This window comes from Odontomachus brunneus, unplaced genomic scaffold, assembly GCF_010583005.1.
Source record: "Odontomachus brunneus isolate Ranch 3 - 2012 unplaced genomic scaffold, Obru_v1 Obru_scaffold_006, whole genome shotgun sequence".
NCBI classification, from domain to species: domain Eukaryota; kingdom Metazoa; phylum Arthropoda; class Insecta; order Hymenoptera; family Formicidae; genus Odontomachus; species Odontomachus brunneus.
Window position 1 is genome coordinate 3,116 of NW_022639456.1, and position 19,418 is coordinate 22,533.

The 19,418-nt window shown below is 35.9% G+C and overlaps 5 protein-coding genes across 17 annotated transcripts in view; 1 reads left to right on the forward strand and 4 right to left on the reverse strand.

The window, feature by feature from the left end:
• Window positions 1-561: 561 nt before the first annotated feature.
• Window positions 562-5,301, reverse strand: LOC116853192 (ADP-ribosylation factor 1). Of its 4 annotated transcripts, none has more exons than XM_032834152.1 (5): window positions 5,153-5,301; window positions 3,761-3,932; window positions 2,373-2,482; window positions 2,108-2,233; window positions 562-2,028 (listed from the first exon to the last, which is right to left on the reverse strand). In XM_032834152.1, exons 2-5 carry the CDS (start codon window positions 3,906-3,908, stop codon window positions 1,864-1,866), a joined length of 549 nt encoding a protein of 182 aa, XP_032690043.1. In that variant the 5' UTR covers window positions 3,909-3,932; window positions 5,153-5,301; the 3' UTR covers window positions 562-1,863. The 4 variants fall into 4 exon arrangements, with proteins under 4 accessions (XP_032690043.1, XP_032690032.1, XP_032690027.1 ...); XM_032834141.1 differs by having other exon boundaries at window positions 4,933-5,257; XM_032834136.1 differs by having other exon boundaries at window positions 4,914-5,257.
• A 1,561-nt stretch (window positions 5,302-6,862) lies between these two features.
• LOC116852998 (tRNA (cytosine(72)-C(5))-methyltransferase NSUN6) lies at window positions 6,863-12,268 on the forward strand. Its single transcript, XM_032833849.1, has 8 exons — window positions 6,863-7,292; window positions 9,406-9,578; window positions 9,666-9,788; window positions 9,910-10,105; window positions 10,175-10,337; window positions 11,049-11,259; window positions 11,471-11,758; window positions 11,851-12,268. Exons 2-8 carry the CDS (start codon window positions 9,450-9,452, stop codon window positions 12,124-12,126), a joined length of 1,386 nt encoding a protein of 461 aa, XP_032689740.1. The 5' UTR covers window positions 6,863-7,292; window positions 9,406-9,449; the 3' UTR covers window positions 12,127-12,268.
• LOC116853005 (rac GTPase-activating protein 1-like) lies at window positions 7,321-12,551 on the reverse strand. Of its 4 annotated transcripts, XM_032833860.1 has the most exons (7): window positions 12,351-12,549; window positions 8,878-8,945; window positions 8,506-8,702; window positions 8,269-8,423; window positions 7,799-8,182; window positions 7,614-7,713; window positions 7,321-7,523 (listed from the first exon to the last, which is right to left on the reverse strand). In XM_032833860.1, the coding sequence occupies exons 1-7, from the start codon at window positions 12,401-12,403 to the stop codon at window positions 7,521-7,523; spliced, it is 960 nt and encodes a 319-aa protein (XP_032689751.1). In that variant the 5' UTR covers window positions 12,404-12,549; the 3' UTR covers window positions 7,321-7,520. The 4 variants fall into 4 exon arrangements, with proteins under 4 accessions (XP_032689751.1, XP_032689747.1, XP_032689767.1 ...); XM_032833856.1 differs by having other exon boundaries at window positions 7,321-7,713; window positions 12,351-12,551; XM_032833876.1 differs by lacking the exon at window positions 12,351-12,549 and adding an exon at window positions 9,192-9,409 and having other exon boundaries at window positions 7,321-7,713.
• A 343-nt stretch (window positions 12,552-12,894) lies between these two features.
• On the reverse strand, window positions 12,895-14,444 carry LOC116853029. Of its 2 annotated transcripts, none has more exons than XM_032833883.1 (5): window positions 14,068-14,444; window positions 13,642-13,783; window positions 13,358-13,549; window positions 13,063-13,130; window positions 12,895-12,970 (listed from the first exon to the last, which is right to left on the reverse strand). In XM_032833883.1, the coding sequence occupies exons 2-4, from the start codon at window positions 13,759-13,761 to the stop codon at window positions 13,116-13,118; spliced, it is 327 nt and encodes a 108-aa protein (XP_032689774.1). In that variant the 5' UTR covers window positions 13,762-13,783; window positions 14,068-14,444; the 3' UTR covers window positions 12,895-12,970; window positions 13,063-13,115. The 2 variants fall into 2 exon arrangements, with proteins under 2 accessions (XP_032689774.1, XP_032689781.1); XM_032833890.1 differs by having other exon boundaries at window positions 12,923-12,970; window positions 13,063-13,166; window positions 14,068-14,439.
• Window positions 14,445-18,191: 3,747 nt separating this feature from the next.
• LOC116851643 (mucin-5AC) overlaps window positions 18,192-19,418 on the reverse strand; it is an 8,493-nt gene continuing 7,266 nt past the window's right edge. For 5 of the 6 annotated variants that reach the window (XM_032831305.1, XM_032831312.1, XM_032831283.1 and 2 more), the window contains one exon: window positions 19,115-19,260. In XM_032831305.1, the coding sequence (XP_032687196.1) occupies window positions 19,163-19,260 (98 nt within the window). In that variant the 3' untranslated portion in view covers window positions 19,115-19,162. Of the gene's footprint in view, window positions 19,261-19,418 lie in introns of all 6 variants that reach the window. The other variant, XM_032831298.1, reaches the window with a different exon arrangement.

Below are 19,418 nucleotides of genomic sequence, written 5' to 3' on the forward strand. Positions count from 1 at the left end.
CAACATCTAAAAAGAGAACGAGAATAGAGGGACTATAGTTTTCTTCCTATTTTGTCACTTTTTTGTTGCGCGTGCATCCATTTCTCGTTTCCATAATATTATAGAGCGCAACAACACCCCGACTAGACTGGCAAGTAAAAGTCTTAAATCTTACTACACACTTTGTGTGCAGAAAGAGACAGAGAACAGAGGGACTGTACATATTGGCTTCTCTTTTCTAACTGTATGCGGAGTCTATGTATATTATGTCTATAGTCTCTTTCTACGTGTTTGCTTCACTTTTCTGGCCGTATGCAGGGTCCATGAATATTACGTCCATGGTCCCAACGCTCTGTCTCTCACTGTCTCCGACAAATTTTTTTCAAATCCCTATATTTCCGAAACACGAATCGATGGACGAGTTCCTATTAGACGAGAGCGCGAGCCATGCAGCGGATTTCAATAATAATTATTAAAGAAATCAAAATCTCTCTCTCGTTGATATATAATCCTGCAGACTGGTCGACCTAAATAAAATAATAAAAGAGATTATATTCCATGACAAATAACATATAGACTACATAAAGCACAATTACAATATATTTCACAAATTGTTTAAACATTCATACATAATTATATGAATTTTCGCTTATGACGAAAAGACGATTGAATGAAATTAAGGGGAAGGAGTATCTCTCTTAAAAAGAATCGGTATCTAAAGTACGGGAAAAACGTTAGGAAAGACCGCGAATTAGCGTCGGAATTGTTCGCGTGAAAACCCCACGCCGGTAAAAGCACTAGCTTTTTTGAATAACTGTGTGACATATTTTCTCTTCACGAACAATTCGACGAATCGTGCACGTTTCTAAATTTCTTTAAATTTTCGCTGAATTTTTCTCTGCGTTCACTGCGCAATTTCGGAATGTTAAGGATATACTCTAATTTATCCTTATCAAAAGGTGCAATAAATAAATGATACATCTCGTTTATAGTGAGACATACATGGTTGAATAACTATGAGTTGAATGGCGGGCAGGTAAAGGAGGAGGATGCACACCTGCCGCTAATAATTAGCGAGATAACCATCCGTATCGTTTGCGTTTTTTTCAAAGTCTATCGCCGAAAACTTAAAAAAATAGAAACCAACTTTCGTAACTAGAAATACTAAGTCATTGCACCGTCTTTCGTTGCAATCACTTTCTGCATTTTCGTATCAACCGCATTGTGGGCCGAAGTGAGAGCTTAGTTTTATAAATGTAGTGGACAGAGCAACATTCTCTCGTCTCTATTGATCACATTTTATCGTATTTATATAATGTAATGTACAATATGCAGCTACATTATGATAATCGGTATGTCCAACACATTCAAACTGACAACGCTGTGAGTACTTTACTCTTTTCTGTTTTTTTCCTTTTCTTTCTCTTAAAGTGTTCTTAAATGTTCTCATCAAAGGTATCGTTTAAATAATAATTTGTTAATCAATGTGTATCGTATGTTTCAGAGTTAGGTACTTTAATATAATTACTTCAAGTTTTTCCACGTTCTTGTGGCATCTCTGTGTAAAAAGTGTAACTATATAATGCTAATGTAATAATAATAATTATAATAATAAGTTGCGCACAAGGCAATAGTCCTGTGTGGCCGTTCGATCGTGTACTTGCGGCCGCTTGCCCACTCCCCCCCCCCAAAAAAAAACTTGCTAGCGCAGAGATAACTTTCAATGATAATCCTTCTACTCTCCGAGGCTCTCGAGACCCTGTGGAGTTCGCATTGTTTCTTTTAATGTTACTCGTTCCTATGGGGGGACAGGTGTGCAGCTGTTTTTTTTTCTTTTGTATGATGTTAATATAGCAACTGAATGTTGACAGAATAATTTTCCGATTAGCGGTTGGCATTTTTCAGCTGATTAGAGAGCCAATCGAGGCCCTCGTAAAGTCCGTCCCCGCTTGTGGCACACGTTGCTTGAATGTACCAATTGCGATTACGTAGAGAATGCAACCCCAGCTTATCAGTGATCTCCGCTGCGTTCATTGCATTTGGCAGATCCTAAAATATTATTAATTTAATACATTGTCTTTCGCGCTTAAATTCTTGCACGAACGTCAACAAAGACTGGTTTACTCACTTGTTTATTTGCAAATATGAGAAGTACCGCATCTCTGAGTTCATCTTCCGCTAACATTCTCATCAACTCCTCGCGTGCTTCGCCGATACGTTCCCTATCATTACTATCAACGACGAATATCAATCCCTACAAATATAATAACAAAAGATACAATAACAGCAAAACAAAGTCACATAAATACTATCATATACGTGCATTCCTTTCTTCTCATATACTTATTATAATTTTGTACTAATATTTCACACAATCGATGAGATATACATACTTGCGTATTCTGAAAATAATGCCGCCATAGAGGTCTGATTTTGTCTTGACCACCCACATCCCATACAGTGAAACTTATATTCTTATACTCGACTGTTTCTACATTGAAACCTAAAAAATATATTTACACACATGTATTGTCATTGTTTTTTATTGTGTGTGTGTGTGTGTGTGTGTGTGTGTGTGTCGTGTATGTTGTGTGTATCGACAGAATAACCTATCTTAAATGACTCGTTGAAAAAAAAAACAAAAGATTTTTGAAAAATGTTTTAAACAAAATTTATAAAGCTTTGAGAGGATACGTTTGACGACGCCATTCACTTGACTTTGCTAAGATTATGTAAAAGTTACATTTAATTTTTTTTAATGGAATCTTATATAGTTCTTTTAACATAAATCAATTCTTTTGATTATTCTGTGCATAAAAATATTCGAGTAAAATATCTCGGAAAATATTCACTTTAATACTTTTATACACAGAATAAGCAAAGAAATCAATTTATGTTAAGATAACTATGATTCCATTTAAATAGTTAAATGTAACTTTTACATGACCTTAGCAAGATCACTAAAGATGAAATAAATAGCATCATTAAAAGTCTCCCTTAAAACTGTATAAATTTTGTTTGAAACATTTTTCAATGGAATCCTTGATTTAAAAAAAAGTTTCAATGTCATTTAAAATGGGCCAGTCTGTGTATGTGTGTGTGTGTGTGTATGTGTAAAAATGAATAAAACAGTGCATCTAAATCAATAAGTTAATGGAAAAGTATGTAATATGCTAAGTATATTTTTTCCATAAAAAACAGTTATACACGTTTTCTTTACAACTAATTTATTCGTTTTATTATTCTATTCATAAAAGTATTAAAGTTGTATAAGATTATCAAAAACTAAATATTGTACAAAATATTTTGTGTTTTATGTCAAAACATGTTATATATATTAAGATATAAAATATCTCGGAAATCAACTTTTGACTATACTATCCTCATAACTTTCTATGCAGAATATTATAAGGAATCTATATGCATAAAACAATTCCAGTAGTTCCATATAAAAAAAATTCAAAGTTAACATTTAAATCTCTGAAATACCTCTATTTACAAAAAAGATACATATACTATCCAATTATACCCTCAAGATTGTGCAATTTTTGTAACAATTTTTCATACAATGCATAGTTTAAAAATTATTCAGGTGGCCTCTTTTAGATACCTTATCCTGTGTGCGTGAGTATATGTGTGTGTGTATAAACTCAAATTTAGATTGCTGCGGCAATAAGTAAACTATATATTATTTATTACTATTTGTCTTGCAATCGTTTGCAAGAATTGGTTCAAGCTGTTTATATATTGCGAATGAGCTGTAAGAAATGGATATGCTTACCTATAGTGGGAATTGTAGTGACAATTTCCCCTAATTTTAATTTGTACAGAATTGTGGTTTTGCCCGCTGCATCGAGACCCACCATCAAAATCCTCATTTCCTTTTTGCCAAAGAGGCCTTTGAATAACGTTGCAAACATATTCCCCATGATTGCTACTAGTTATGTCAGGACCTGAAACACACGATAGAAGTATGATACTACTTGTAATGGTACTTTAAAAATATCATAATCATTAAAATAATATAATAATCATTAAAATATTATCTGCAAAATATACATTCATATTATATACACATTATATGTGTTGTATTATTATCCCAACCAATAATACTGAATCAAATTTATACAATTTTTGTCAGTCATGACTGGTCTTAATGTGCAATTTGTCATGTAAGATGAAACGATACAGAATGCGATCGAGCGCTCGAAATTACAAAGGTACTTGTACGATTGCTGAGGATACTACAATAAGACAAGCTCATTATTCAAGCGAGAATAATGTGACTATTCCACTGAATAATAAACGTGCGAGTAGCGTGAGAGAGCAATATCCATGTGTGTAATAATGATAAGATATGTCACATCTCAAAGTTGTTTCGTTTGTTTCTCTCTTTTTTTTTTATTTCGTTGATCGCGCGTGCACAGAGTTGACAAGGAAAAAACGACAGTTCTGTGAAAAAGAAAATATCATCAGAAACGAAAAAGTGCACGTGGAGTGAGCGATGATGAATTCTTTGAACGATCCCAGCAATACGCGTCTCCTTGAGACAGTACGAACTAGAGTGTTCGTCGCCGCCGTCACCGCCGTTGCCGTCGCCGCCGCCGCCGCCGTCATACTCGTCGCGTTTACACATACGCACACATACATACGTACGGCAGTCGTGTACGCTGTCACAAAAGGCTTGCGAACTAACCTGATCGTATTTAACAAACGTACACGATATGAAACGACTGAATTTATTCCGACGAGATAGAAATGGCCCACGTACGACTGTCAAGCGAAATGATAGAGAAATAAAAAAAAAAAGGTCAAGCACGCACGAGATGCTCACGCTGCCCGCTATTGATTCCCATTTTAAAACATCGCTATGATTATCGGACTAGCATACCCTCGAGGATCACAATAGACTGCTTTGCCGACGATCTACGCACTTTTAAAAGGTGATCGTACTATTTAAAAGGCCAGTGGAGTGTGATACTGCAAGCGAGGCGGAAGATATTATGCGGTTTGAGAAGCCACTGCGTACACCCGGTTGTCTGTCACCTTCGACCTACTCCCCAGCGAATCGTCTGAGGTACTCGCTCAAAGATCCATTATCTAGAGACTTGCTCTTACTATCGAGCTCTCTGGTAATGCCACGTTGCACATATACGCCACTTGCGTTACTTACGTTTCAGTAAAAAAGATTATTTTCACGAGAAACGATAAAACATAAAACCAACACTCTCGAAAAGTACCGTATGTCAAAATGGCGGATGTGGAAAGGATTCATGCCTTATGCCACGTATAGAGTCAACGTGCTTACGCGATTGGCCCAATGTGTCACGTGACGACGAAATTAGGATTGGTACATGAGTACCCTAATAGATGGCGACGTAGGACACATTATTAGAAATTTCGAAATTATTATTGCCAAATGTGTACATATAGGCTGTTGTATTAATCTTGTTGATAATAGACACACAAACGCGAACGCACAAATAAAAACGAATGTAATCATACTTGATTCGATTACTATGGGTGTTTTCCAATTGCTTAACACACTTGACACATATGTACACAGAAATGCACAAAATGTAACGTTGTGCACGATTCAATTGGAACAAAATGTGTACTAATGTGTACATATGTCAGATAGAGTTAAGATTATTTTTCAACTATGCTTATATTTTAGTATTTTTTAATAATAAATAATAAAATCTAAATAATAAAAAAGACATTATCCACTTCACGTCACAAATGCCAGTCTCTTTTCAAGCCGCTACGCTTATTAACTTTAATTGTCACTAGAAAACACTAGTTTACATAACCGACTAGTAGCCCCTCGAGCAGAGCAGCGATCATATAACTTTTCCCCTACGGCGGAAACGTGAAAAGTGAAAAGTTTCACGTGTACTCGAGATAACTAAATTCGGCGAAGCGTAGAAACGTGAAACTTTTCACGTGAACTTATTAGCCATGAAATGTGCTGGCGGAAAAGTGAAAATCTAGTGACATAATAAATACGGAATATATTATGCTACTATGATGAGATACAGGAAACATAACAGTCTTAAAGTTATAGCGATGTTTTTAAGGTTATATATTCTACAGCCGATGGATACAGCTAATTTGGCCGATATTGAAATCATATAGGAACCATGTTTAGTGATTTATGCTTTTCACGCATAGAGTTATTTGATTGCGTGAACAATGAAAAAGTTCATGTGAAATCGATAGAGCGAAAAGTGAAAAGATTCGCTCGAAGTTACGTGATCGCTGCCCTACGTGCGGTTGTGCCGACGATTACGACAATTGGAACGCAACTTGTGTCGTCGTGTGCATGAAAGTGTCTAGGAATATTGCAATTGGAAAACATCTTATATTAATTATAGCGTCACTAAAATTACTACTATTCTAAAGGCTGATAGTTAATAGTAATAGCCGATAATTTGGATTTAAAATAAATTAGGCAAATTCATGGACATAAGAATACATGAATGGAGCATATTGGCCGGTATTCATAGTCAGATCTTATATTTAAGACCATCTTAAGTTTATCTTCAGATGATGAACGGATCATTTCATTGGCTACAGAATATCTGAAGATGAACTTAAGAAGTTTAGTCTTAAAAATAAGACTATGAATACCAGCCATTGTCGCGGGAATGAAGCCCAAAGTGTTATATATTACATTGTGTATACTGTAATTACATTTTAATTTTAATAATCTATATTATATAAATATTGCTTTTCACATTTTCATTGTTCACTTTTCATGTGAAATAACTTACAGTGAAAAGTGAAAAATGAAAATGAAGTTCACGTGAAAGATTCATGATAGCTATCCTATTCATGGAGCTCACTAACGCTATCGCACCACGATATTGGCTCCACGAACAGTTTTAGTGACGTTTGCTTTGGTAGCGTTAACAGCGTCTCCCCGAACGCACCCATAGTGACGCTTATAAGTGCTTAAAGCGCGTAAACGCACAAAAGGAACGCAGCACTAGTTGTAGGCGTGACAGATCTATATGTGAAAGATATAACTTTATTTAATATTGTTCCTCGATATGGGTTGTATTCTTGAAAAATATCACACACGATATTTTTATGAAAAACTACAGTACACGTAACATGAACTATAGTTTTTTTAGAAATATCTTGCGTGAAAATAATATTGCAATTCTAGACAAAATTATAAATCTCGTAACTTGTTCTCGTAAGAATTTACGAGTAGACGATTGATTCGTAAGTCAACGATTTACTCGTATATTTGTTTAGAATTACAGCATAAAGCCGCTGCTACAACATAGAAGAATAATACAGAGGTAGGAAACAGTGACGGTAGCGATCTCGTAATATTGCGTAATAATGGATTTATTAATTAATGCCAGCACGCTCGTACTTCCTAAAACAGATGTTTCCCTGTAAGCTTCCTTAACTGTAAACGTGCAAAACCACGTAATGCCGATAAAATCGAATCGGTTTCCAGGTTGACTAAATCGTGATGTCTTGCTCAAGTCCGTATCGAATAACGCGAGTTCATACGCGATGTTTTACTGTGAAACGTGTATACAATAATTTATGTATAGATATCACACGACAAAGCATTATTGACACACAACATATACACGATATAGTAATGTTACCTGCCCGCAAACGCACAGTTGCGCAACCGTAATCTTGCACTCGACATGACAAATAACAGGACAGTCCCTACATTTTAACATTATTTTTCCAAATCGGATTCTAACATCAAACAGAAGAGGAATATTGTAACTTCTTTATAGAGTTATTACAGGCCACATGTTATATCTCCAATTGATAATATTACCTCTTACCACAAGGAGTACACGTTTCTGGTTTGATCACCATCTTCGATACAAAGCTATGATGTAGTTTTGTGTCTGACACGTTGAAATCGATATGTTCATTACCAGGTGTAATTTGAGTTTGAAAAGATGCAGTATGAGTACTGTCGTTTGATTTAATTGTCACAGTCGCTCTGTCTGATGAATTAAATTCAGCAACTTTATCCAATGTGTTGTGTTGCTTGTATACCGAATTTTTGCTATTAGCTCCATGTTCTTTCCAGTCTCCATGCTTTTGGCTTTGTAACAGCATACTATTAGTATTCAAATCATCTTCTGACTTTGACAGACAATTCAAATCGCTTAATATTGAACCTGTGGAATCCATTTCCACTATCGTATTCAGTCTAAAAAGAATATCAAACAAGTGTAGTAAGAATGGACCTGATACACAATATATCTGTATATTGTTATGTTAATCAGTATAACTTACTGCCCGTCATTCTGTCCATCCCGGATATATACATTATGCTTGTTCCATGTGAAAATAGGTTTGTTAAGAAATTGTAATTTCTTCTTTATCCCTTCATCTAAGCTCACTTCTTCATCGTGAAATAAAGTCTCTCGAATCGTGCTAATTTGGCTTTCCTGTCAAGCGATAGAAATCAGATTGACCAGTGGACAAGTATCTGTTTGATTTTTTTTACATGAAAGAAAAAACAATGTATACCAATAAATCTCTTTCTTGCTCAGCCATTCGACGTTTATGTTTCTCTTCTTCTAAATTTCTTCTAGCGTGACGCAACTTCTGATCGAGACTTGTAATCTCCTGTTGAGCTGTATCTAAGGCTGAGTGAAGTTGTTGAAATTCTTGCCATTCATTTTTTAATTCATGCCGAGCATTAAACATACTTGTTATTCTTCTCCCTGTTACAAAATCAATTGAACATGAGCTCATGATACATAATTCTCACAGCTATAAATACATTTTAGCTAGAAACATCTGTCTTCTATATTCTCTGCTATGTAAATAGGGGAGAAAGTGATGACACAGATCTCTATAGGCACAATTTATCAGACTGATTGTATCCTGCATGATTACCTTGTTTACTGAGAATGTGTTCTTTTTCATGAATATCAAGCGCTTGTTGTTGTTCCTTTATTACATTTCTTGCAACATGAAAAATAAATAGTTGGTGGATAATAGTGGTAAATGAATAATTATTCGGAATAAAGATATCTTTCTACAATGTTGACCTTGCAAAAATTGAAAATTTTTGTTATCAGTATCTCTCAACCGATTCAGACACATCTCTTTCTCTTTCTTTCTATCTCTCTCTTCAGTCTTACCAATAAACTAAATAGAAAATTTCTGTATATATTACTATAGAAAATGTTTCTTTCTGTATAAGATACCTAGAATATATCAGGTTTGTTTTTCGTTCCTGCACTATTGAATTGGTGCAATAAGTTAGAGCGAGAAAAAAATATATTTGTCTCACTCTAACTTATTGCACCAGTTCAGCAGTGCAGAAACAGAAAACAGACCTATCTTGTTGAATTTACAAATGCATACTAAACATATGTATACACAATGTGCTAGTGTTGAACAATTGACAATATTTTACAGAGAACGAATAAATTAATGACAAACGGCGGAAAAAGAAACAAAATATGTCACCGTTGCTACATAATTTAGGAGAAACACCGTTCAAAAATAAACACGAAATACACGACGAATTGATGACAGATCTCGGAAAGATAATCACTAATGGCGGTCGCTTACAAAGATCTCGAATACAGGTATGCAAATGAAATTTTTGTGAGTCTCACCGCTACTGTCGTACTAAATGAAACGTCAAATAATTTCCTGGCTCAATGAAATTATAGGAAAGGGTTAACACCCTCTGTAAATGGATGTGCACAACACCTCAGAAGAGTATTTACAGATTGGATCGTTATGAAGTTGATTGTACGAATGACCTGGAAAATCTACGCAGGGCATTGAAGCAAGTATGTTGAGTAGCCACAACTATCATGACAATTGATTATATCCTTGAGAAACATCTCGATTATTAATTATTGGATTGGTACATCCCGACTGTGTTTTATAAATTTGATATATTTGCATTAGAATGATAAGCCAGATCCAACTATGCATTTGTTACCTGACCTTCCATACCAAGTAGTCGCTGTTGACAGTTGGGACATGTCGGTATGTCTCGATTTAAAGAAATATCCGGATGAAATTATCGTCGATGCTAGGTGCGGCACAGCCGTATTAAGAGGATCTCATGTTTACGCTCCTGGCATCATGGGAATGCCGAATGGTAATTCTTCCACGAGAAATTCTACAATTATTCGTAAAAACTTTGTATCTTGTATAAATTCTCTTGTAGATTTAAAAATTAACACCAAAGTCAGTATATTCGCCGATATTACCGGCGAATGTAAAAAAGGCTCGATTAAACCATATGCAAGTGGTAGTAAGGTGTACTTGGGTAACGGCGTTGTACGACAAACGAGGAAACAACTGTTTGGAAAGACTGCCGAAAATCCGTGGTGAGTAACAATTAAGAAAATAAAGTTGCATAGACTTGCATTGCGAATGTGAGTGTGTGTACGCGCATATCATCATATTGAAGAATATAGCAACGGACAACTGTGCATGCTATCGTGATAGCCCAATCTGTCTACACATCACGACATCATTTTTGCGAATATGTCGTTATTTAGTCACTGCTAACTGTCGTTTAGTATTATCGTATTGAACAATGTGCAGGGTGTCTCAGTAAAGGTGAATAATTTTTAGGGACACATAATAGAGATTAAAGGATGAAAATGATCTTATATTTATATAAATTGCTCTCTCATAGTGCACATTCAATGTGCACTCATATGCATTCATGTGCACTGCAATGTGTTACTCAGTTCAATTTCATTTCACACGTGTTTATCCCCTTTTTCTTTAAGATTTGAGAAATCTAAGTGTCTAAACTTTGAAAAGTTCTATTCACTGACGTAATATCCCAAAAAAATGTATCAAATCATTTCAACGACTTAGTATACAAATAATACAAAGACTATAGAAATCTGATGAGAGCAATATAAAAGTTAGTTTTAGAAAATACTTTTTAGATTCCAACTTCGGAAATAAATATCTCAGTGCGCTGTGAGAAAATCATTTATATGATTTTATGTTCACCCAATTTACACGCCCTTGAGAGATTGCCTACTGCACTTTACTGAAACACCTTGTAAATTATCTTCTAGTGGTATCGCGATAATTATGACTGATGTAATCTCACGAATTCCACAATTAAATGCGACCGATGAGTTTCCGAGGCCACATACGCTACTGCAAAATTTGCCGTCTATCGTATGTAGCCTAGTTTTAAATCCCCAACCGGGCGAGACGATTCTCGACATGTGTGCCGCACCTGGTAACAAAACCACACACATTTCATATCTTATGAAAGGACAGGTATGCACTTGGAAATAGATTTGGTAAAATATAAACGATGCGTAACGATACACTTGTTCGTTCTAGCTATACTTTCGTTGCGCTTTTTGTACTTTGATTGAACAACTTAATAATGAGAGCTTAGAGAATTCTCCTTGGAATAACGCACGAAAGAACAAATGTGAAAAGTCTAGATAACGCGTTCGATAATAATCTCCAGTGTACTTTCTAGGGTACGATAATAGCTTTAGAGAAAAATCCAGGTAAGGTCAAGCGATTTAAGGAAAAGTGTAACGACGAAAACATTAAAATCTTTTGTTACGATGCTGCAAAGGCTGTCGCGGAACAAGAGCATAGTTCCGTCTGCACTGATGAGCCACCGTTCCCAAAGAATCACTTTGATCGTATTCTCTTGGACACTCCGTGTAGCGCATTAGGTCAAAGACCGCAATTATGCAACGCAATCACACCGATGCAACTTCGTTCTTACGTCCCCTTGCAACGAGGTCTGTTCTCTGCTGTAAGTTGGCGAGCTTTCGTTGTCACGTGCAATTTCAATACTTAAAGAGCTGCCGAGAAAACCAAGATTAACGATACGAACGTTTCGCATAGGCTGTGCGTCTTTTGAAGTCGAAGGGAACGTTGGTGTATAGTACGTGCACTGTCACAGTAGCCGAGAACGAAGGGATTATCGCTTGGGCATTGAAGCAATTTCCAGAGTTAAAGGTGGAATCGGTCGAGGATCGGATAAAAACTGACAGATACGGCACTCGAGGATATACCGTGAATGGCTTGACAGACGAGGACGCAAAGAAAGTATGTAGATTCGGTCCTGAAAGTGATTCTATTGGATTTTTTATCGCGTGCTTGAAAAAAATTTCATTGTGACACGGCCGAATTACATTAGAACTTTATTATACCGAGCTTCTTGCCATTATTTAAGATGTAACAAACTTGTAATATTCTCAGGAGAGCAATATAATGTGTTCGCCTTTCAATTACAGTTTTAATAAATTAATTTGACAAAAGAGGGATGCAGTTAAAATATTTAGAATAAAAATATACAGAAGCCTTGTGGAATACTTCTGTCTTGTCGTTTTACAGCTACTCACATATGACGCCATCGCCGATAATCTCCATTGTTATCACGGAACAATTGTCGCATATCGTGTACAACGTTTCCACCTAATTTACAAAAAGAGTATCGTTCAGTATAAATACTTTTGATTCCTTTAGCTCATAATTTACATGCATTCCATGAGTATCAGGGAAGAAATGGAGATACAGATATATGTATTCCTGCGGCTTGAGCGTAAAGTATGCAGGCCATATAGCAAAAGACGTTAGAATCAGCATATTTTGGTCAGTGACATCCTAAAACAAGACTGATATTATGATACAACGTAATATATATATATATATATATATATATATATATATATATATATATATAGAGAGAGAGAGAGAGAGAGAGAGAGAGAGAGAGAGAGAGAGAGAGCGAGCGAGCTCTTTTGTTCCGGTGTTGTTTCATTTTCACCTCGATATGCATCGAGCACCAGTCAATCTCGCTCATAACGAAAAATCTTCCCTCATGGCCGATATTTCTGACAATCAAGGATAAAGTAACTTGTTCTCCGACGGGACAAGTTCCGCAATCGAAGTTCTTCAATTGTCTGCAGTGTGGAAAACTCTCTGTAGACGCGCTCGATACATCGCTACTTCTGCCGATAGACTGCAAAGTTTTCGTTCGTTTTTTTTCTTAGTTGATACAAAAGTCACGAAAGTAATTCGGGATACTATCACAAAATGGAAAAGGCTCTGTACCTCTTTGCAGGAATATATTTGCCTAAACGGGATTTCCCATTCTGTATCTCTCGTCATTGCATACGATCCTTTTTGTGAATATCGAAAGTACGAGATGTTAATTACTGCGAATAACAATGAAAATAATACACGAAGAAATATACCAGTATTCTCTGGTTTTAACGCTTTTATCTTGTGCTCGTCAACATTTACGTTTTATATGCGACAAACGATAAATTCATTTACTTCTCAGTATCGATGGATCCCGATAACCGCGTAACTTGATAATCACTGAACGTCCTTGTTGCACATTTACCGTTAGCGTTTCTTCGGGCTCGTCTAGGGTGTCACAACGAAAAGAGACAATCAGTTTTACACGCATTCCTGGAGGGATACCGCCCCTTTGTCCCTTGGATTCAATTGCGACGATGAATCGAGAATCGCTGGATCTTGTCACCAATTGAAATTTGACTAAAGACGTGCTTACGTTTTGTAATGAGACAACTTTCTGCAACGAGAAACACAAGCGAAAGGTGTTAGATGGGTTTTCATATACGTAAGGAAAAGAATATATATGGTCTGTATGGAATATACGCGTACCTGATACAACCTGTTGGACTCATAATTGCGAAATTCCACAGAATTGGGGATCGCGATTAAAACCGTTCTCGGTACTACTGTTTTCGTTATGCTTTTCCTCTTCAGTAGACTGACCGACATTGAAGAGATCAATCTGATTTTTCTGAGGAAAAAACAACGTGAGCGACGCGAATCAATATATCGTCTATGAATTTTTGGTTAACAGTAGCGGCGCATGTATGTACTAGGGCGAGTTTTTTAATTCATCGATAAATTAAAAAACTCGCTTCTACATTACTATGAATATTGATAATTAGCGCGGATATAATGCTTGCGCTAAAGTTACGTATTTTAAAAAAGAAAAGGAAAATCGCCGAATAACATATAAGTTTCGTAAACACATATTTCGTGGACTACGACTTATTTCGCAAATCAAAATTGAGTTACCAAAAAGTTGCAGTTTTCTATTGCTGTAAATTAAAGCGAATAACACTGATGCAATTGGCTTTTTTCTGAACTCCCTTTTATCGGTAAAAGTGTGCCTGAAAGTCTATTAGAAGGTTTATAAGTCACATTTGAGGTAAAATTACATGCAGAATAACCCCTTGTCCACAAACTTGCTTTAATCTTTAAGCCGTAATAAATTGACCAACCACAGTATATTATTTTAAAAATAATCAACTGTGGTTGGTCTTACAGCTTAAGAATTAAAGCAAGGTTGTGGACAAGGGGTAAAAGAGCTGCGGAATAGAGAGTGCGTCATAGGCCGGTATTCATATAGCGAATTCGGTTGCTTGCACTAGTGCGCACTCGGTGCGCATTAAGCTTGTTTATAGTATGTTATTATATTTAAAGACTGTTTTAAATAAATTCTCAAATATGTTTAACCAGTAATATAATATGTACATAATATGTAACATCCGTACGAATCATTTTATTAGCTAAAATGTTTTTAAATATGTATTTAAGACACGATCTTAAATATAAGAATGTACTGTAAACAAGCCTTAGCGCGCACTCAGTACGCACTAGTGCAAGCTACTGAATTCGCTAATAGTCGAATTTTATTTCAAGACCGTCTTAAGTAATGTCTTAAGATGCGAATACGGCTCTGTGATTGGTTCATGACATCTTAAGATAGTACTTAAGCCCAGCAAACAAGATGACGTCATTTGACGTCATTTTGTTTGCTGGGAGGTTACGTTCCAAAACATCCTTTTTGAGGAAATTTTACTCGAGACTCTATAGTTTATGTAACGTGAATTGTAGGTACTGAGTAAAATTTTCCTCAAAAAGAACGTTTTAGAATGCAATCTAAGATGATCTTAAATATAAGATCTGACTATGAATACTGGCCATAGAAGCAACCAATCAGCACACAAAACTTGCGCGATAGAAAAGAGCGACATAACGCTGATTGGTTGCTTCTATGATGCACTCTCTATCCCGCACTTTATTAGGGACCATCTACAATGGAAAATCGTACGTAACAGTAAGAAATTGACCAATCATACTGGATTTTTACAAGAATAATCGATTGTGATTGGTTAATTTCTTACTGCTGCAGCGTACGATTCTCCATTGTAGATGGCCCTTTACACACCGTGTAATCTCACTCTTTAGCTTGCTCTACAATGCGTTATTTGCTTCTTGTTTATTTTTCATTGGTTCGTATTCTGAGTTCTCTTTTAACGATAAATGAACCTCTAAAAGTGACTTATAAGCTTTATGATTGGCTATGAGTCACTTTTAGAGTCACTTTTATTTATCGTTAAAAGAGAACTCAGAATACAGGCCTTTATCTCTTTCACACCTTAAGATTTAAGCCAGAAAAAGATAGAAGACAAGAAACAGAATGCAAAGAGCATAAATCAGACTTTAGAGACACTTTTACCCGTAAAAGAGAATGCAGAATAAGGTCCAATGAGATTATACAAGCTTGGAGACTGAATGCAACTGGCAAAATATTTGCCCGCACATGTTCCAATACATATATGTATGCACACTCAAAGGCAGGTATGGTGTCCCTCGGCGAGCCTGTATACGCCTGTCAAATAGTCGAAAGCGACAACAGGCATATACGGAAGGCGTACTCTACGTCTTACGTACAACGCGAGAGAGAAATGAAGAAGGCACGTAGGGGAAATGGTGGGAGACATTTCGATGTTGCATCCTTTTCGCACGTCGTCCGATCGAGAGAGAAAACATCAGCAGCGTTACAGTTGTTAGTGGTGTCCTCAATAGCTGTCTCACTCACTCAACGCTTGAATGCAGAGAATATGAGCGAGACAGCAATAGGGACACCGCGCTGTCTCTATAGGTGTCGCTCGCTCTAGTATCCATGTATCACGCTTTCCTCTTTTCTCCTTAGCAGAAATGCACGTTGTGCTGATGAATGACACCGAACGACAAAATTTGACGTACTGTACTAGATAGAATAAATTCTTTTCATAAATCTTATGATAAAAATTGTAAAATATCGTTGTTTTCTTACAAATTAAAAAAAATAAGAAAGAACTAATAATGTTATAAGACTCTTGTAAAAATCAATTTAATTCTAAATATAAACAGTAGGCATGTAAGAGCCGATTTTTCGCTGGTTCGTATTATGTATGTTTAATGTAAAGAAACAATTAATACAAGTCTTCTATAAATATCACGTACGTTTAGGTCCTCGGTTCGAACCTTTTTCAGCGTAGAAAAGGAGTACAGAACAGAATACAACATAAATGTTGCAAATTTCGCGTAAAGCAAAGTAAGAAGTCAATGAAATCAAGAAGCTGTAGACCCCTTTATTATTGGACCGCCTCCACATCTATTACCTTAAAAAGCAAGAAAAAGTCTCTTAAAAAAAACTTGCTTTCATTGAAAACTTGTATTAATTGTTTCTTTACATTAAACTTACATAACACGAACCAGCGAAAAATCGGCTCTTATATGCCTACTGTTTATATTTAGAATTAAATTGATTTTTACAAGAGCCTTATAACATTATTAGTTTTTTATTTTTTTTTTATTTGTAAGAAAACAACGATATTTTTATCATAAAATTTATGAAAAGAATTAATTCCATCTAGTACAGTACGTCAAATTAGCACGGGAACACAATAAGTGTAGTAAGTTTTGTCATAAGAAATTGGCAAACCTCATTCGATTATTCTTGTAAAAGTCGACTAGGATTGTTTAATTTCTTAATGCTTAAAGCTTACTACACCTATTGTATTCCCGGTTTTAAGCGATTTAAAAGAAATGCATGGGTAACTTTGAGTGCTTAGACTTCGAAACGTTTGCAGCGTGCAATGGATCGCGCCCTTAGATATGTCGCAACTCTGCGAAAAAATCTGCCTCTTTTTAAAATTACAAAGAAAAGTCTATACTTTATGGTTACATACTGATATATCTATACTGATGGTTATCATGAAATTTACGAAGAAAAAAATTTATTCCATTCCGTAGAATATGTCAAATTATGAAATGTTTTTATCCATTACCATTGACATCAGAATATGCAGCAAACTGAAATGTTTATAGCATCAGATGATTTTTTTCATATGCCGGCAAAATTCATTCTTTGTAAAGATCTTAATATCTCAATATTACATGCGGACGCATCTTAATGATCTTATAATGACGAAATACCCTTATAGAAATATCATACTAAGAATCATTGATAATTATTTATTTTCAGTATTAAAAATACTGAATTATTGATATAATTATTGATATTTCTATAAGGGTATGTCTATCATTTCCGATGTATTTTTTTCAAAAATGTAACGCGGTAACCAAATTTGGACTAAGGATTTGTGCTTAGCGGGCAAAAATACATCGGAAATGACTACTCACATTCGTACAACAAAAAAGTTAAATTTTGTCGTTTGGTGTCATTCATCGGCACAACGTGCATTTTTGCTAAGGAGAAAAGAGGAAACATGGATACTAGAGCGAGCGAAACACCTATAGAGACAGCGCGGTATTCTTATTGCTGTCTCGCTCATATTTTCTGCGTTCAAGCGTTGAGTGAGTGAGACAGCTATTGAGGACACCACTAACAACTGTAACGTCTGCTGATACTTTCTCTCTCGATCGGACGACGTGCGAAAAGGATGCAACATCAAAATGTCTCCCACCACTTCCCCTACGTGCCTTCTTCGCTTCTCGCGTTATACGTAAGACGTACAGTACATCCTCCGTATATGCCTGTTGTCGCTTTCGACTATTTGACAGGCGTATACGGGTCCGCCGAGGGACACCATACCTGCCTCTGAGTGTACACACATACGTCGCATCTTCCACTGCACTGCTAATGTCGCTACAAAGCAACTAGAACCGCTCGCATTTTCGTCAATTTTCTCAGATAAATCGTCAATCAAAATCTATATAAATAATACAGTAATAACTGTCACAGTTATTTATTTCATAATGCTGTATGATTAATTGTTGAAATAATACGTGAAGTAAATTCATTTTCAACGTTTCCATCCATACATCGTTAAAAAAGGGGGAAAAGAATTAAATCTGTCCGCAACCTGGATAGAGAAACATGGGTGATAATAGGATGCGAGCGGTGCTTCAGTTCAACAACATTGTATTTTAAGCCTTATAGACTCGGAAACTACAAGTGTTTCGTTAGTGCACTTATTTATCCTATAGATAAGCATACGTAGTCCATGTTATGTAAGACACATTTTACGATCGTATAACGAATATGGGATAATCATTAATTTGAATGATTCATACAAGAATACTTCATTTTAATCATATCATATAATGATATTCCATTAGCACTCACAGCATAATGAAAGCAATTCGCGCGAGTTCGAAATCAAAACATTTTGTGATAAATAGTATCTTTTGATATTCTTTTTTAATGTTTATATATACGACGCGATGTAAATCCACTTCATTACAGATGTGTCCGTTGCGATAACCATACGACACTATCACCTTGAACTTTGTATGCGTGGAATAAGATTCTTCCGCTTTTTTTCTTTTTTATCAAAGCTTATTACTGTTTGGAAAATATAAAACCCCATATTATATACTTTACTATCCTACAAATACAATGTAATAGTTACGAACATATCATATTGATGTCACTGTATTGAAAGTACTGCTGTATCTTTACTCTGCATTCGTAGTATCTGTGCTATTTGATGACGTAAAAGTAAACACGAAAAAACTGAGATACCAGTTAGTTACACTGAGCGTACATTTCTAGAACGTCGTAAGATTGATTTAATCTTAACTTTAGATTTCTTGATGCGTATTCATTTCTGCTTGTTTCTCGATCTTTTCCTCTCTCGTTTATCTTTTTTTTTTACATCTGTTCTCGTTTTGCAATACCTGTCTAGCCGATATTTAAGACGTCAATGAGCGCAATCGTACGAGGTGAACCTTCTTACATATGTACAATTCACGATTACACATGAGCGTACAATTTGCGCGTAACGCGTAAGTCGACACGTAGTCGTGTACATTTTGCCCGGTACGCAAAAGAATTACGTGCATCTTGGCTGCAAAAGAATTGCGTGCATCTTCTTCATTTGTCGAGCTCCAGTGCAGCATATTGTTCCTCGTCTACCTCGGTCATCATAAAATTCCCATCCGGTAAAAGTAACACCACTCTCCTAGTTCCACCTGAAAGCATGAACAATTATCGAGTGAATCTATACGAATTAATCACATTGTATGGAAACGACTGTAAATCATGTCGACACTCAGAGCATGAAGCGCTCTCTCTCTCTCTCTCTCTCTCTCTCTCTCTCTCTCTCTCTCTCTCTCTCTCTCTCTCTCTC